The following is an 18,224-nucleotide window of genomic DNA, read 5'->3' as shown; positions in this document are numbered from 1 at the left end:
TGAAGAGAAAATGCCCCGTGTCATACCTCGTGAAAGTAATAGGCTTTCAAGAGGTAGTCCCTCACAAAAACCCAGACGTTCTTTGAAGTTTTTTCAGAAAAAGGAAACCAAGAGAGCCTTGGATTTCACAGATTCTCAAGGAAATGAAGAAAAAAACTTCTGAATACAGAGGATCTGAAATTGATCGAGTTATTCCTGCAGCACAGTCCTCACGTGTCAACCGTGAGAAGAGAAAAAACTTGTTACCGTTTGTGGGACTGAATAATCTCGGCAATACTTGTTATCTTAATAGTATACTTCAGGTATTATATTTTTGTCCTGGTTTTAAATCTGGAGTGAAGCACTTATTTAATAGTATTTCAAGGAAGAAAGAAGCCCTAAAAGATGAGGCCAGTCAAAAAGCTAAGGGAAATTGCAAAGGAGATTCTTCAGTAAGTTTTGAACTAATATGCAGCTTACATTCCTTGATCATTTCAGTCGAACAGCTTCAGGCTAGTTTTCTCTTACATCCAGAGAAATATACTCGTAAACTTGCTACTCAGCCAAGGCGACTACTTAACACACTCAGGAAACTCAACCCTATGTATGGAGGATATCTACAGCATGATGCACAGGAAGTATTACAGTGTATTTTGGGACACATTCAAGAAACATGCCAACTCCTAAAAAAAGGAGTAAAAAATGTGGCAGAGTTATCTACTAAGGTAGAAGAAAAACATCCGAAAGAGGAAATGAGTGGTCATAACAGCATGGACATGGACAGTATGAGGCATTCTGAAGACTATAAAGAAAAACTGCCAAAAGTACATGGGAAAAGAAAGAGTGACACTGAACTTGGTAACATGAAGAAAAACGTTAAAGTCTCTAAGGACCACCAGTCTTTGAAAGCAAACCAGAGACAAACCAGATCAAAAAGAAAAGCTACAGTTGATTCATCAGATATTCCTGCTAAAATCATCCCCAAGTACATTTCTGAAAATGAGAGTGCAAGACCCTCACAAAAGAAATCAAGAGTTAAGAGAAACTGGTTCAAGTCTACAGCTAAGCAACCCAGCATTATTTCTAAATCCTTTAGTCTGGGTAAAATAACAACAAACCAAGAATCCAAAGGACAATCTAAAGAAAATGAATGTGGTCTTGAAGAGGACATGGGGAAGTATGAGAATGATAATACAGCTGATGGTTGTGGACTTGAATCTCCAGGGAAGAATGTTATGCCTGTTAAGGAAGTTAAGCCCATCAACAAAGGTGCAGAGCCAATTGGTTTTGAGCTGGTGGAGAAATTATTTCAAGGTCAGCTGGTAATAAGGACTCGTTGCTTAGAATGTGAAAGTTTAACAGAAAGAAGAGAAGAGTTTCAAGACGTCATCGTACCAGTGCAAGAAGATGAGCTTTCCAAAGCAGAGGAGAGTCCTGAAAGTTCTTCAGAGCCAAAACCAGACATGAAGACCCTGAGATGGGCAATTTCCCAGTTTGCTTCAGTGGAGAGGATTGTAGGAGAAAATAAATATTTCTGTGAAAATTGCCATCATTATACTGAAGCTGAACGAAGTCTTTTGTTTGACGCAATGCCTGAAGTTCTAACTATTCATTTGAAGTGCTTTGCTGCTAGTGGCTTCGAGTTTGATTGTTATGGTGGTGGACTTTCCAAGATCAACACTCCTTTACTGATACCTCTTAAACTGTCACTAGAAGAATGGAGCACAAAGCCAACCAATGACAGCTATGGATTATTTGCAGTTGTGATGCATAGTGGCATTACAATTAGTAGCGGGCATTATACTGCTTCTGTGAAAGTCACTGACCTTAACAGTTTAGAACTAGATGAGGAAAATTTTGTGATCGACCAAATGTGTGAAGTAGGTAAGCCAGAACCATTGAATGAGGAGGAAGCAAGGGGTGTGGTCAAAAACTATGACGATGAAGAAGTGTCGATTAGAGTCAGTGGAAATACCCAGCCAAGTAAAGTTTTGAACAAAAAAAATGTAGACACTCTTGGACTTCTCAGAGGACAAAAGACTCAAGCAGATTATGAGTTATACAACAAAGCATCTCATCCTGATAAAGTTGCCAGTACAGCATTTGCTGAAAATAGAAATTCTGAGACGAACAATACTAATGGGACCCATGAATCTGATAGAAACAAGGAATCCAATGACCAAAGAGGCATTAACATGAGTGATTTTGAAAACAAAATTTCATATGCAGTGCAAAGCTTAAAGGAGTATGAGGGGAAGTGGTTGCTTTTTAATGATTCTCAAGTGAAAGTTACTGAAGAGAAGGACTTTTTGAATTCTCTTTCCCCTTCTACATCTCCTACATCTACTCCTTACTTGCTATTTTATAAGAAATTATAGAGTGAGTGTATTTTCCTTGTGTGTATATTAAACATTGGTAAATTGATTACATCAAAAAGTCTTTAGCTTATCTTTTGAAGCTATTGGATATTATGGGTCTCTCTAGGTTTCTATATAAATAGTGAAATCTGAGTTATTGAAAACCATGTTAATTTTTAGAATTCCTTTATCCTTAGTGGAGACTAGGGATTGATGCATTAGCTTCTGGGAACAAACTTGTATAGGTTCTTAACTGAATTATTCAAAATGGAAGCATTTAAACACTTTGAATTTACACCTATCTTTTGTGTTTGCTTTTTCAAATAAAGTGCTTGTATTTTTATCTCCATATTTTGGAGTAATTATCTACATGATGTTTATAGGTTCTGTGGTTTTTCAGCTAAGAAGCAGAATCTCATTTCAGTACATTTACTTGTGTAAGTCATGAAGCCAGATCTTTGATGGGCTGTATTAGAGGCACGTGTATGTATTCACAATAGTGCACATTTTGTGCCTTCAGTCACTTTGAAAAGTGTCTCAGGAAACCTGAAGAGTCAGTCCTCTACTATCTTCAAAAGAATTTTATATGTATTTATGAAAATGATCCTGTACCCTAGTAAATATTTTTCAGTGTGGACTAATTTGTATCTCTTCATAGTCATACTCTGCACGATCTGTATATAATGCAACGAACTTAGAGGTATGACCTTAAATTTAACTTTTTTTAAAAAACCAGGAGGTCAATAAAATTTAAACTGCTTAACAAGTAAAAAAAAAAAAAAAAAAAGAATGATACTTAGTCTTTTTACTCTTGGACCAGTGATTAAATGTTGAGCAGAGATCACATTTTCTATATCTTTTAATATAAGATCTACATAACAGTATACAATAATACTACTAATAATAAACAACAGTATCAGTAGATAACTTGGTTGAGCACATACTCTGTGCTATAAGCAGCTCTTCTAAGTGTTTCATAGCTATTATTTCTTTCTACTCCTTCTGAAAAACCCTATGAGAGAGGCACTTTGATTATCCCCATTTGACAAATGAAGCAAGGACAGTTCAATAACTCTGCAAGCAAAGGACTGAGCTCAGCTTTAAACCCAAGCAGAGTTCTTTTATTTTAACTTTTCATTATGGGAATTTTCAAGTATATACAAAAGTAAGAATAATATGATAAATTTTTATGTGCTCATCACCAAATTTCAACAATCAGCTCATAACCAATCTTGTTTTATCTAGATCCCCACCCTCTTCTGTTAATTATTTTGAAGCATGTCTTTTCAATATCCAGCATTGTATCTGTAAATATTTCATTATCTATCTGTCAAGAATAAGATTTTTTTTAATATACCATTCTATCTTTGTCATGCCTAAAATGGTGGCAATGATTCCTTGATCTCAACTTTCAAGTTGGTGTTCAATACTTCCAGTTTGTTTGAATAAGGATCAAAATAAGGCCAAATACTAAGATTACTTTCTTAAAACTCTTTTACTCTGTAGGTTCTCTATTCAGTTTTTCTTTGTTCCCTTGCGTATTTAGTTTTTGCTGCTGAATAAACCAAGTTGTTTGTCCCGTAAAATTTCCCATAGTCTGGATTTTGCTGACTGTGTTGTTTCCTTGTGGCTCCATTTTATGTTTTCCTACCCACTATATTTCTGTAAATTGGTGGTTGGATCTAGTGCCTAAATCAGACTCAGACTAGACTTGTGTTTGTGTGCATGTTTATGTCAACATTACATCATAGGAAATAAAGTGTGTTACCATCTTGAGGTACAAAATGTCTGGTGGTCTTTTTTCAGTGTAAGCAGTCATTGATGATCATTGTTTAGATCCATTAATTCAGTGGGGTTTGCAAAATGGTGACACTCTAACTCATGTATAAAGAGGAATTTCCCCTCATCAAGTATTTGGTTACTGTGCACTACCCTCTATAAAGGCAGGATAAGTGTTTGTTCCTTTCCTTTTATTTACCAGTTTTAAAACAATGACTTGATTCCCTAACATCCCCCAAAGTTGACCAATGAGTTTTTCTTTCTTAGTATCAATATGAACTCCTGGATTTAAACATGTTTGATGTATGTCAAATCATTGCAGTTATTATCTTGATTGACTATCCCATCTTTAGCCAGTGGGAACTTCTTCAAATTGGCTTCCAAGTTCTTTTGCCATGACCTCAGTAGTCTTTGATAAGTCTAGTCCCTTTCGATAGAAAAATAGCCTTTAGAAATCATAGTAAGTACATGCTGGAGGTACTTTTTGCTAGTGGGTTGATCATTGTTTCTAAGCCATTTAAGTGAACAGAACTAGGACTTTTTTTTTTTAGGATTAAATACATCAAGAATTATGCTGATACTTCAATTCAAATTCAGGGCTAGAGGGTTTTACTCAACCTCATCAATATCGAGTATGTAAATCCTTCTCCCACATCAGGCAAAGTCCTTAACCACTGTCCTTAACCAAGATTTTTAGAAATTTCATGTAATGTCTGAAACATTTATATTAACATATTTCCATACAAATAACCCAAAGAAAGTTTAGTATTACTTGTTTTTTGTTTGTTTGTTTATACTGCAGGTTCTTATTAGTCATCAATTTTATACACATCAGTGTATACATGTCAATCCCAATCGCCCAGTTCAGCACACCACCATCCCCACCCCACCACGGTTTTCCCCCCTTGGTGTCCATACATTTGTTCTCTACATCTGTGTCTCAACTTCTGCCCTGCAAACTGCTTCATCTGTACCATTTTTCTAGGTTCCACATACATGTGTTAATATACGATATTTCTTTTTCTCTTTCTGACTTACTTCACTCTGTATGACAATCTCTAGATCCATCCACGTCTCATCAAATGACTCAATTTTGTTCCTTTTTATGGCTGAGTAATATTCCTTTGTATACATGTACCACATGTTCTTTATCCATCCGTCTGTCGATGGGCATTTAGGATGCTTCCATGACCTGGCTATTGTAAATAGTGCTGCAATGAACATTGGGGTGCATGTGTCTTTTTGAATTATAGTTTTCTCTGGGTATATGCCCAGTGGTGGGATTGCTGGGTCGTATGGTAGTTCTATTTTTAGTTTTTTAAGGAACCTCCATACTGTTCTCCATAGTGGCTGTATCAATTTACATTCCCACCAAGAGTGCAAGAGGGTTCCCTTTTCTCCACACCCTCTCCGGCATTTGTTGTTTGTAGATTTCCTGATGATGCCCATTCTAACTGGTGTGCAGTGATACCTCATTGTAGTTTTGATTTGCATTTCTCTAATAATTAGTGATGTTAAGCAGCTTTTCATGTGCTTCTTGGCCATCTGTATGTCTTTTCGGAGAAATGTCTATTTAGGTATTCTGCCCATTTTTGGATTGGGTTGTTTGTTTCTTTAATATTGAGCTGCATGGGCTGTTTATATCTTTTGGAGATTAATCCTTTGTCCGTTTCTTCATTTGCAAATATTTTCTCCCATTCTGAGGGTTGCTTTTCATATTGTTTATGGTTTCCTTTGCTGTGCAAAAGCTTTGAAGTTTCATTAGGTCTCATTTGTTTATTTGTTTTTATTCCAATTACTCTAGGAGGTTGATCCAAAAAATCTTGCTGTGATTTATGTCAAAGAGTGTTCTTCCTATGTTTTCCTCTAAGAGTTTTATAGTGTGTGATCTTACATTTAGGTGTCAAATCCATTTTGACTTTATTTTTGTGTACGGTGTTAGGGAGTGTTCTAATTTCATTCTTTTACATATAGCTGTCCAGTTTTCCCAGCATCACTTATTGAAGAGACTGTCTTTTCTCCATGGTATATCTTTGCCTCCTTTGTCATAGATTAGTTGACCACAGGTGCGTGGGTTTCTCTCCGGGCTTACTATCTTGTTCCATTGATCTATGTTTCTGTTTTTGTGCCAGTACCATATTGTGTTGATTAGTGTAGCTTTCTAGTATAGTCTGAAGTCAGGGAGTCTGATTCCTCCAGCTCCGTTTTTTTCCCTCAAGACTGCTTTGGCTATTCAGGGTCTTTTGTGTCTCCATACAAATTTTACGAGGATTTCTTCTAGTTCTGTAAAAACTGCCATTGGTAATTTGATAGGGATTGCATTGAATCTGTAAATTGCTTTGGGTAGTATAGTCATTTTCACAGTATTGATTCTTCCAATCCAAGAATATGGTATATCTCTCCATCTGTTTGTATCATCTTTAATTTCTTTCATCAGTGTCTTATAGTTTTCTGCATACAGGCCTTTTGTGTCCTTAGGTAGGTTTATTCCTAGGTATTTTATTCTTTTTTGTTGCAATGGTAAATGAGAGTGTTTCCTTAATTACTCTTTCAGATTTTTCATTATTAGTGTATAGGAATGCAAGAGATTTCTATGCATTAATTTTGTATCCTGCAACTTTACCAAATCCATTGATTAGCTCTAGTTGTTTTCTGGTGGCACTTTTAGGATTCTCTATGTATAGTATCATGTCATCAGCAAACAGTGACAGTTTTACTTCTTCTTTTCCAATTTGTATTCCTTTTATTTCTTTTTCTTCTCTGATTGCCGTGGCTAGGACTTCCAAAACTATGTTGAATAATAGTGGTGAGAGTGGTCATCCCTGTCTCGTTTCTGATCTTAGAGGAAATGCTTTTAGTTTTGCACCATTGAGAATGATGTTTGCTGTGGGTTTGTTGTATATGGCCTTTATTATGTTGAGGTAGTTTCCCTCTATGCCCACTTTCTGGAAAGTTTTTGTCATAAATGGGTGTTGAATTTTGTCAAAAGCTTTTTCTATATCTATTGAGATGATCATATGGTTTTTATTCTTCAGTTTGCTAATATGGTGTATCACATTGATTGATTTGTGTATATTGAAGAATCCTTGCATCCCTGGGATAAATCCCACTTGATCATGGTGTATGATCCTTTTAATATGTTGTTGGATTCTGTTTGCTAGCAGTTTGTTGAGGATTTTTGCATCTATATTCATCAGTGATATTGGTCTGTAATTTTCTTTTCTTGTAGTATCTTTGTCTGGTTTTGATATCAAGGTGATGGTGACCTCATAGAATGAGTTTGGGAGTTTTCCTTCCTCTGCAATTTTTTGGAAGAGTTTGAGAAAGATGGGTGTTAGCTCTTCTCTAAAGGTTTGATAGAATTCACCTGTGAAGCCATCTGGTCCTGGACTTTTGTTTGTTGGAAGATTTTTAATCACAGTTTCAATTTCATTACTTGTGATTGGTCTGTTCATATTTTCTCTTTCTTCCTGGTTCAGTTTTGGAAGGTTCTGCCTTTCTAAGGATTTGTCCATTTCTTCCAGGTTGTCCATTTTATTGATATAGAGTTGCTTGTAGTAGTCTCTTAGGATGCTTTGTATTTCTGCAATGTCTGTTGTAACTTCTCCTTTTTCATTTCTAATTTTATTGATTTGAGTCCTCTCCCTCTTTTTCTTGATGAGTCTGGCTAATGGTTTATGAATTTTGTTTATCTTCTCAAAGAACCAGCTTTTAGTTTTATTGACTTTTGCTGTTGTTTTCTTTGTTTCTATTTCATTTATTTCTGCTCTGATCTTTATGATTTCTTTCCTTCTGCTAACTTTGGGTTTTCTTTGTTCTTCTTTCTCTAGTTCCTTTAAGTGTAAGGTTAGATTGTTTACTTGAGATTTTTCTTTTTTCTTGAGGTAGGCTTGCATAGCTATAAACTTCCCTCTTAGAACTGCTTTTGCTGCATCCCATAGGTTTTGGATCGTGGTGTTTTCATTGTCATTTTTCTTTAGGTATTTTTTCATTTCCTCGATTTCTTCAGTGATCTCTTGGTTATTTAGTAACGTATTGTTTAACCTCCATGTGTTTGTTTTTTTTAGGTTTTTGCCTGTAATTCATTTCTAATCTCATAGCGTTGTGATCAGAAAAGATGCTAGATATGATTTAAATTTTGTTAAATTTACTGGGGCTTGATTTGTGACCCAAGATGTGATCTATCCTGGAGAATGTTCCATGCGCACTTGAGAAGAAAGTGTAATCTGCTGTTTTGGGATGAAAGGTCCTATAAATATCAATTAAATCTATCTGGTCTATTGTATCATTTAAAGCTTCTGTTTCCTTATTTATTTTCATTTTGGATGATCTGTCCATTGGTGTAAGTGAGATGTTAAAGTCCCTCAATATTACTGTGTCACTGTCGATTTCCTCTTTTATAGCTGTTAGCAGTTGCCTTATGTATTGAGGTGCTCCTATGTTGGGTGCATATATATTTATAACTGTTATATCTTCTTCTTGGATTGATCCCTTGATCATTATGTACTGTCCTTCCTTGTCTCTTGTAACATTCTTTATATTACAGTCTATTTTATCTGATATGAGTATAGCTACTCCAGCTTTCTTTTGATTTCTATTTGCATGGAATATCTTTTTCCATCCCCTCACTTTCAGTCTGTATGTGTCCCTAGGTCTGAAGTGGGTCTCTAGTAGACAGCATCTCTATGGGTCTTGTTTTTGTATCCATTCAGCAAGCCTGTGTCTTTTGGTTGGAGCATTTAATCCATTCACGTTTAACGTAATTATAGATATGTATATTCCTGTGACCATTTTGTTAATTGTTTTGGGTTTGTCTTAGTAGGTCCTTTTCTTCTTCTCTTGTTTTTCCCACTTAGAGAAATTCCTTTAGCTTTTGTTGTAGAGCTGTTTTGGTGGTGCTGAATTCTCTTAGCTTTTGTTTGTCTGTAAAGCTTTTGATTTCTCCATCGAATCTGAATGAGATCCTTGCTGGGTAGAGTAATCTTTGTTGTAGGTTCTTCCCTTTCATCACTTTAAATATATCATGCCACTCCCTTCTGGCTTGTAGAGTTTCTGCTGAGAAATCAGCTGTTAACCTTATGGGAGTTCCCTTGTATGTTGTCATTTTTCCCTTGATGCTTTCAATAATTTTTCTTTGTCTTTATTTTTTGCCAGTTTGATTACTATATGACTTGCCATGTTTCTCCTTGGGTTTATCCTGTATGGGACTCTCTGCACTTCCTGCACTTGGGTGGCTATTTCCTTTCCCATGTTAGGGAAGTTTTCGACTATCATCTCTTCAAATATTTTCTCTGGTCCTTTCTCTCTCTCCTCTCCTTTTGGGACCCCTATAATGCGAGTGTTCTTGCATTTAATGTTGTCACAGAGTTCTCTTAGGCTGTCTTCATTTCTTTTCATTGTTTTTTCTTTATTCTCTTCCACAACTGTTAATTCCACCATTCTGTCTTCCAGGTCACTTATCCGTTCTTCCGCCTCAGTTATTCTGCTATTGATTCCTTCTAGTGTAGTTTTCATTTCAGTTATTGTATTGTTCATCTCTGTTTGTTTGTGTCTGTTTGTTCTTTAATTCTTCTAGGTCTTTGTTATACATTTCTTGCATCTTCTCAATCTTTGCCTCCATTCATTTTCCCAAGGTCCTGGATTATCTTCACTATCATTATTCTGAATTATTTTTCTGGAAGGTTGCCTATCTCCACTTCATTTAGTTGTTTTTCTGGGGTTTTATTTTGTTCCTTCATCTGGTACATAGCCCTCTGCCTTTTCATCTTGTTTACCTTTCTGTGAATGTGGTTTTTGTTCCACAGGCTGCAGGATTGTAGTTCTTCTTGCTTCTCTGACTTCCTTTTGGTGAATCTCTCCTCCAGAGTTCTGCTGGGGCATGGGTGCACACACACACACAGAGACATGGGATGCCCCCTTCCCAATGGTTTGCCCACTTCTATTAAACATTCTTTTTCCATTTTTACCCCTTAAGGGCCTCATTAGGAAGCTCTGCCATGTTGTGTGAAAGATATAATCTCGTTAAGGTGTTAAACAGATGAAATCTTTAACATCTTAAAGTTTTTCTCCCTCCCACTATCTCCATACCCCACGATAACATATTTATGTTGTAATAGTGGCCTTCACTGTCTTAAACACTATGGCTAATTGTGGATATTTCAGGCCAATGTGGGAAATACTTGGTATCTCAAAGGAGAGACATACCACTCTAGTATATGGATTAGTTGGGACTCTTGGTTGCAGATGACAGAACTCCAGTTCAAAGTAGCTTGGACAAAAAGGAATCTTATTGGAAGGATACAGGGTGAGGTGGGCCTCAGAGTGATGTGGACCCAAAATTTCTATCCATCAGTACAATCTCCATCTCCTTTGTCTACATTTCTCTCCATGTTTGGTTTCAATCTCTCAAACCAGTTTGTTTCATGTGGAAGAAAAATTGGCACCAATAAAACTGCATTTACGCCCTACCCCCCAAAAAGGGACTGGAGACCTTCCCTGTTGTCCAGCTTGAAAAGCATCCCAGGGAGAGGGAGTGATTAGCCTGGCTGGTGTCATGTGCCCACCCCTAGACCAATTCACTCTGGCCAGTGGGGAAGGGTTCTGTCCTTGGCATCCTCTAGTTCAACTTCATGTTTGAAATTGGCCTGTGACGCAGGAGAGTACTGAGCAGCATATCAATAAATATCCATTGCATCTATTCTGCATCAGGGCTATATAAGCCTAACTTAGGTACAACAAAGGTCATCTATGCTTAAGGAGGGGGGTCCAGTGTCCTCTCTCCTATAGCTCCCAGTGGCATTTCCTCTTCCCCAAAAACCCTTTCCCATCTGCCCTTTCTCTGCCTAGGCACCAGGTACCTGTGATGAATCCCTCCTTTCTTTGTGCTCCCATAGACTTCGTTCTTGCCACTCTCAACCACTGCACATACCTCTTTGTAGTTCATTCGATAAATTCATTTACTCAACCAGCCCCCGATGAGGTCCTTCTGTTGCCAGACACTGTGTTAGGATTTGTCACTGTTGTTGTTGTTATCACAGGGGTGACTCATTATGATCATCTCTTCTGGAAATAACTGAATATAGATTTTCTCAAACTGGAATTCCTACCCTCTTCTTTGTCACCTCTTTTGCCAAAACATGAGGTACAGAACATTGGATCTCATGTCATTTTCTTGCGTCTCAGTTATCCACAGCAATAAAAATGTGTACAGAAAAGAATGTCTTTGCAACACTCCCTTAAGGCTCCACTGCCCATCTGGTGGCAGCTGCTCATATTTCCAGCATCATGCATTCATGCATTCATTCACCAAATATTGACTGAATGCCTTCTATATGGCAAGTACTGTAGCATGCTCTGGGGGTCCAGGTGTAAACAAGAGAGATACAGGCTCTAAGAGGGAATTAAACAGACAATTGTTAACAAACAATTCCACCAATAATTAATTGATTCCTTTTAGGAATGACAGAAGAAATCATTCTTTTTTCAGTATTAGCTTCACATGCCAAACCCACGCCTTTTTGTTGGAAAAATATCATGGGAAGATTTCAAGATTAAATTTAGTCTTCGCCCTGAATAAAAACCAGAATATTTATCCACTTATAAAAAAGGGAACACAGACTATAAGGAATACTTAAATAGACCTCTTCTCCCGCAGCCCTCCAGCCCACTCTGTGTGCTTTTGTGGGAATCACTGGGGCAGGCAGGGAGACCCAGGTACTTGCACACGCAGACAATTTCCTCATCCAGAGTCAGAGAGGAAAGTATCTGCCAGTCACTGTTGCAGGTTATCTTGAAAAGAACTCTGACCAGAAAGCAGGAAGGTTATCAAGTTCTGGTAAATGTCATCAGTTTTCAGATAGAATTCTCAGAAATCACCGGGTTAATTTGCATGTCGCATGTCAGGGAGGAAACCTCAGTCACCTGACTCAGCAGCTGGGGCATGAAGAACATTTAATTCTACCATTTATCCAAACTAGTATGCTAAAAAAAAATATTTTTTTAACCACTTTAAGTAGTACTCTTCTAAGGTCACATTATATCTCCTGTGTAGCTGCCCAGGTTGGTGTGGTTTGTGTACCCTGTAACCCCGGTCCTTGCAGAGTCCCTGTGAGCCTGTGAGTCCTTGCAGAGTCCACAAATGACTTACAAATGCTGCTTTGTCATCCTCCTCCTGGCATGGAGTGGAGATGGCTCTTCTAGTCGTCTAACCTGAGGGTTGTGTAAAAACACACACTGAGAGCTTTGCAGAAGCTTGGCAATCCCTTGTTCAACTCTTCTTTTTCACATACATCACCAGCTTATGATAAAAGCTCAATATGTAAGTGCTTTCTCTGTTGGAGGAAAGAGTTTAGCTGATTTCTCTTTCTTCAATGAACAGAATCTTTCGTTTTATTTTTTTAATGAGCTTAGCTCTTTATTTTTTTGTTTTGCTTTTCATTTTCTTTGAGTTTTATTGAGATATAATTGACATACGGCACTGTTTCCGTTTAAGGTGTAGAGTATAGTGATGTGACTGACATACATCATGAAATGATTACCACAATGAGTTTAGTGATCATCCATCATCTCATAGATACAAAATAAAAGAAAATGAAAAAGTATGTTTTTCCTTGTGATGAGGATTCTTAGGAGTTATTCTCTTACCAAGTTTCATATATAACATACAGCAATGTTAATTCATGTCAGCAATGTTAATCATGTTGTACATTCCTTACCTAATAGTTATTTATCTTATAACTAGAAGTTCGTACCTTTTACTGCCTTCATCCAATTCCCCCTCCCCCCACCTCCTGCCTCTGGTAACCATAAATCTGATCTCTTTTTCTATGAGTTTGTTTGATTGGTTGGCCAGTATTAAACTATAATTGACCTACAACAATTTGTTAGTTCTGGTACACAACATAGTGATTCGATATTTCTATACATTACAAAATGATCACCGCAAATCTAGTTACCACCTGTCACCATACAAAGATACTACATTATTATTGACTATATTCCCCATATTGTACATTTCATCCCCATGGCTCATTTATTTTGTAACTGGAAGTTTGCTTTTGTTTCCCTTGCCTGAGGAACCAGATCCAAAACAATATTGCTAAGACTGATGTTAAAGAATGTACTGTCTATGTTTTCTTCTAGGAGTTTTATGGTCTCAGGCCTCAGATTTAAGTCTTTAATCCATTTTGAGTTTATTTTTGTATGTAGTATGAGAAAGTAGTACAGTTCATTTCACATGTAGCTGTCCAGTTTTCCCAGCACCATTTATTGAGGAGACTGTCTTTCCCCATTGTATATTCTTGCCTCCTTTGTCATAGGTTAATTGACCGTATAAGCATGGGTTTATTTCTGGGCTCTCTATTCTGTTCCATTGATCTATGTGTCATTTTTTATACCAGTACCATGCCGGCTTGATGACTGTAGTATAGTTTGAAATCAGGGAGTGTGATACTTCCAATTCTTCTGTTCTTTCTCAACATTATTTTGGCTATTCTGCATCATTTGTGCTTCTAATTAAATTTTAGAATTATTTGTTCTAGTTCTGTAAAATTTACCATTGGTGTTTTAATAGGGATTATATTGAATCTATAGATTGCACTGGGTAGTACAGTCACTTTAACAATATTATTTCTTCCAGTCCATGAGAATGGTGTACCTTTCCATTTGTTTGTGTTGTCTTCAGTTTCTTTTATCTTACAGTTTCCCAAATACAGGTCTTTAATCTCCTTGGTTAGATTTATTCCTAGGTATTTTATTCTTTTTGATCCAAATGTAAATGGGATTGTTTTCTTAATTTCTCTTTCTGATAGTTCATTGTTAGTGTATAGAAATGCAACAGGTTTCTATGTATTAATTTTGTATCCTGCAGCTTTACCAAATTCACTGATGGGTTCTAGTAGTTTTTTGTTGGCGTCTTTAGCATTTTCTATGTGTAGTATCATGTCATCTGCAAATAGTGACCTTTTACTTCTTCCTTCCCTATTTCGATGCCTTTTACTTCTTTCTCTTGTCTGATTGCAATAGCTAGGTCTTCCAATACTATGTTGAATAAAAGTGGTAATAGGTGGCATCCTTGTCTAGTTCTTGATGTTAGAGGAAATGCTTTCAGCTTTTCACTGTTGAGTATGATGTTGCTTGCAGGTTTGTCTTACATGGGTTTTATTATGTTTAGTTGTATTCCCTCTATGCCCACTTTGTTGAGAGGTTTTTTTTTTACATAAATGGATATTGAATTTTGTCAGAAGCTTTTTCTGCATCTCTTGAGATGGCCATATGACTTTTTATTCTTCAGTTTGTTAATATGGTGCATCACATTGATTTGCAGGTATTGAATGATCCCTGCATCCCTGGAATAAATCCCACTTTATCATGGTAAATGATCCTTTTAATGTATTGTTAAATTTGGTTTGCTAATATTTTGTTGAGGATTTTTCCATATATATTTATCATTGATATTGGCCTATAATTTTTCTCTTTTTTTAACATCTTTATTGGCATATAATTGCTTTACAATGGTGTGTTAGTTCCTACTATATAACAAAGTGAATCAGTTATACATATACATATGTTCCCATATCTCTTCCCTCTTGCGTCTCCCTCCCTCCCATCCTCCCTATCCCACCCCTCTAGGTGGTCACAAACCACCTAGCTGATCTCCCTGTGCTATGCGGCTGCTTCCCACTAGCTAGCTATTTTACGTTTGGTATTGTATATATGTCCATCCCACTCTCTCAGTTTGTCATGGCTTACCCTTCCTCCTCCCCATATCTAATTTTTCTTTTTTTGTCTTTGGTTTTGGAATCAGGGTGATGCTGAACTCATAGAATGAGTTTGAAAGCATTTCTCTTCAATTTTTAGGAATAGTTTGAGAAGCGTAGGAAGTAACTCTTCTTTACGTATTTGGTAGAATTTACCTGTGAAGCCATCTGGTCCTGGAGTTTTGCTTATTGGGAGCTTTTTTGGCTACTGATTCAATTTCATTTGTGGTATTAGTGGTCTGTTCATATTTTATATTTCTTTCTGATTCAGTCTTGGGAGATCATATGTTTCTACCAGTTTATCCATTCTCCTGTCTTTTCATTTTATTGGCATATAACTGTTCATAGTAATCTCTTCTGATCCTTTGTATTTCTGTGGTGTCAGTTGTAGTTTCCTTCATTTCTGACTTTTTTGAGTTTTCTCTCATTTTCTTGATGAGTATGGCTAAAGCTTTATCAATTTTGTTTGTCTTTTCAAAGAACCAGATCTTAATTTCATTGTTCTTTCTTTTTTGCTTTTTTAGTTTCTATTTCATTTATTTTCACTCTAATCTTTACTGTTTCTTTTCTTCTACTAACTTACAGTTTTGTTTGTTCTTCTTTTTCTAGTTACTTTAAGTATAAGGCTATGTTGTTCTTTTGAGATTTTTCTTATTTCCTGAGGTAAGCTTGTATCTCTATAAACTTCCTTCTTAGAACTGCTTTTGTTGTGTTGCATAGATTTTGAATCATTGTGTTTCACAGGCTGGTGGGTGGGGCCAGGCCCCAGCTCTAATAGGCTAGAAAGAGGACTTCAGGATGGCAATTGGCAACATCAGAGTCCTCGTGGTAGAATGAGCTTCTGAAAATGACTTCCACCAGCATCTCTCAGAGGGAGTCCCAGTTGCCTCTGGCCTCTCTGGGAGGCTCTCCAAGATTAGTAAGTGAGTCTGACCCAGGCTCCTTTCAAATGACAGCCTTTGTTCTGGGTCTCAGAGTGTGTGAGATTTTGCATGTGCATTTTAAGAATGAAGTCTGTTTCCTTCAGCTCTCCCATAAACAAGCCCCACTGGCCTTCAAAACAAGGTAGTCTAGGGCCTTGTCTTCCTCATGCAGAACTCCTGGGCTGGGGAGCCTGATGTAGGGCTCAGAACTTACTCCTTGGGGAGAACCGTTGCAGTTGTGAATTACCCTCCCATCTGTGGGTTGCTTACCTGGGGGTATGGATCTTGACTATTACCATGTCTCTGTACCTCCTACCCATCTCCTTGTGGTTCCTTCATTATAGAGAGAGTTTTGAAAACTCTCTTCTGCTAGTCTTCAGGTCATTCTCATTGATAGTTGCTCTGTAAATAGTTATAATTTGATATGCCCATGGGAGGAGTTGAGCTCATGGTTTTCCTACTCTGCCATCTGGCTAGCAGAATCTTTCTTGAATATTTCCTAATGGCTCTAGAGGGGTTTCAGAATGGTCTAAGACATACTTCCTGTCCTGTAAGAGCCTAGAGCTATGGGTCCCTATTTTTCTTTAACATAAAGACCCTCAGTGACTATCAAAAAATTTTGATAATCCTAACCCCCCCATCCTTTCTCCCTGAAAGTGGTTGTCTTTTCAGTGTCCGTTAGTTAAGAAAATAAATTAAAACAAAAAGCTACCATGAATTTGGTGACCTTTTTAAATGGATTTGTATTTATTGATCTCAGGAATTCCTACAGAAATTTGAAAACCATGTATGTGTGAGAGTTATTTTTACTCTGTCTACAGACAGCATTTTGGTGCACATGGGGATGTATAGACAAGTTGCAATGCTTCATCTACCAATTGGCTTATAGAAACAGCTTGGTATTTGACAAATAAAAGTGTAAAACATTTCAAGTTCCAAGTGAGTGTTGTGGATATTACAAATTGTCTAGGCTCAAAGGAAGGAGAATTTGCTATGATCTGTGGTAGACATATGGATCCTTAAGAGGTAAACCCTTGAGCTTGGCAATGAAGGTTTAAGGGAATTGTCAATGTGAAAAACTTGCAAAGAAATCATGAAAAAGGCTCAGAGGGTTTGCTCTATAAGAAGAGAGCATTAAATGCTTACATCCAGCAAAGAACAAGCACAAGCTTTAGAATCAGACAAACGTGGGTGTTCATGAGCTGTGTGACCTTGGGCAACTTACTTAGCATCACCAACACTCAGGTTTCTCTCTTATAAAATGGGACTAACCTGTCCTGAACACTTCACAGAAGAGTTGGGAAGATCAAATAAGGTCACATAAATAAGGGGCAGCATTTTGTGAAGTGTGATTTTACCAAGTAAACAAACGTCATTATTTTTTAAAGGCCTAGAGATGTCCAATGGACTGAGTAGACCACTGTGTTGATTAGGATTCTTTGTTTTCAAGGAACAGAAATGATTCTGGCTCACTTAAACAAGACAGAATTATCAAAAAAAAAATGTGCTGGGAGGTGAGGTAGAAGGGATGAAGTACACAATATGACTCACAGATTCTAAGGAAATCTGAAGAACCAGGCTCAGAAACAAGAACCAGGAAATTTCAGCTCAGCAGGAGAATAGTGGTAGCAGCAATTACTTAATGTTCTCCTTTGTTTTTCCTTCCCTGAGTTATTCTACTCAAGGCAAAGTCCCACAGTGAACGAATTTAGTGGGCAGGGCATCGTGATTTATAGTCTCATTAAGATTATGAACCAGGGAGAAAAGGTAGTTTTCCAAAAGGAAGTTAAAGGATTGTTAAAGAAAGGAGAACACAATAGAGAGTGAGTCACCAGAAAACAACTATTCACTACAGACAATTTCAAAAGATCATCCATACATTAATGTAATCATATTTATTGATCAACTTTGAATAATAGTGAAAAGTAAGCCTAGGAAAGTAAAAGTTGAGGCTAATTCAAGGGAAATGGCCTATTCTAGATACAGGAATATATCTCAACCTCTTTGATTCACCATGGTCTTCCCGGTTGCCCCAGGAGGATACAGCTTACTGTATCTAGGGCATAGGTCAGTGAGGAGTACATTAATCCTGGAGGGTCATTACACACTAACACTTGGCTCACTTTCCTTTGCTTTCACTGATACCACCATTGACACACCCGGCTAAACTGGGAACTTTGAATTGTTTTATGGCTGCAATAATTGATTTGTGTCAATAACCTCTGCCTTCTCTCCAGTTCTCACTTTCATGGCTCATACATTATGAGTATTCAATAAATACTTGAATACATGGATGGATGGATGGATGGTTGGATGCATGGATGGATGGGAGACTAGTCTGGCCCATGTTGGGATCTAGGATTTTGACTACTTTTTTTCTTTTTTTTTATTAGTTGAGCCAAAGAATTTCCTTGCAAGAAGCAATCTTA

At 37.2% G+C, this 18,224-nt stretch overlaps 2 protein-coding genes across 2 annotated transcripts in view; both read left to right on the top strand.

The window, feature by feature from the left end:
- The window catches only part of ATP10B (ATPase phospholipid transporting 10B (putative)), a gene marked incomplete at both ends in the record, with an annotated part of 63,207 nt that overhangs the window by 26,203 nt on the left and 18,780 nt on the right, over positions 1-18,224 (top strand).
- On the top strand, positions 11-3,358 carry LOC309805098 (ubiquitin carboxyl-terminal hydrolase 1-like; the record flags this gene model as incomplete). Its single annotated transcript, XM_082622918.1, is given in 2 exon segments — positions 11-151; positions 153-3,358. Coding segments are annotated over 2 exon segments (2,346 nt in total). The 3' UTR covers positions 2,358-3,358.

The sequence above is a fragment of the Mesoplodon mirus genome, assembly GCF_964341445.2.
Source record: "Mesoplodon mirus genome assembly, chromosome: 5".
Lineage (NCBI taxonomy): Eukaryota > Metazoa > Chordata > Mammalia > Artiodactyla > Ziphiidae > Mesoplodon > Mesoplodon mirus.
This window is presented reverse-complemented; position numbering and strand designations above follow the sequence as displayed.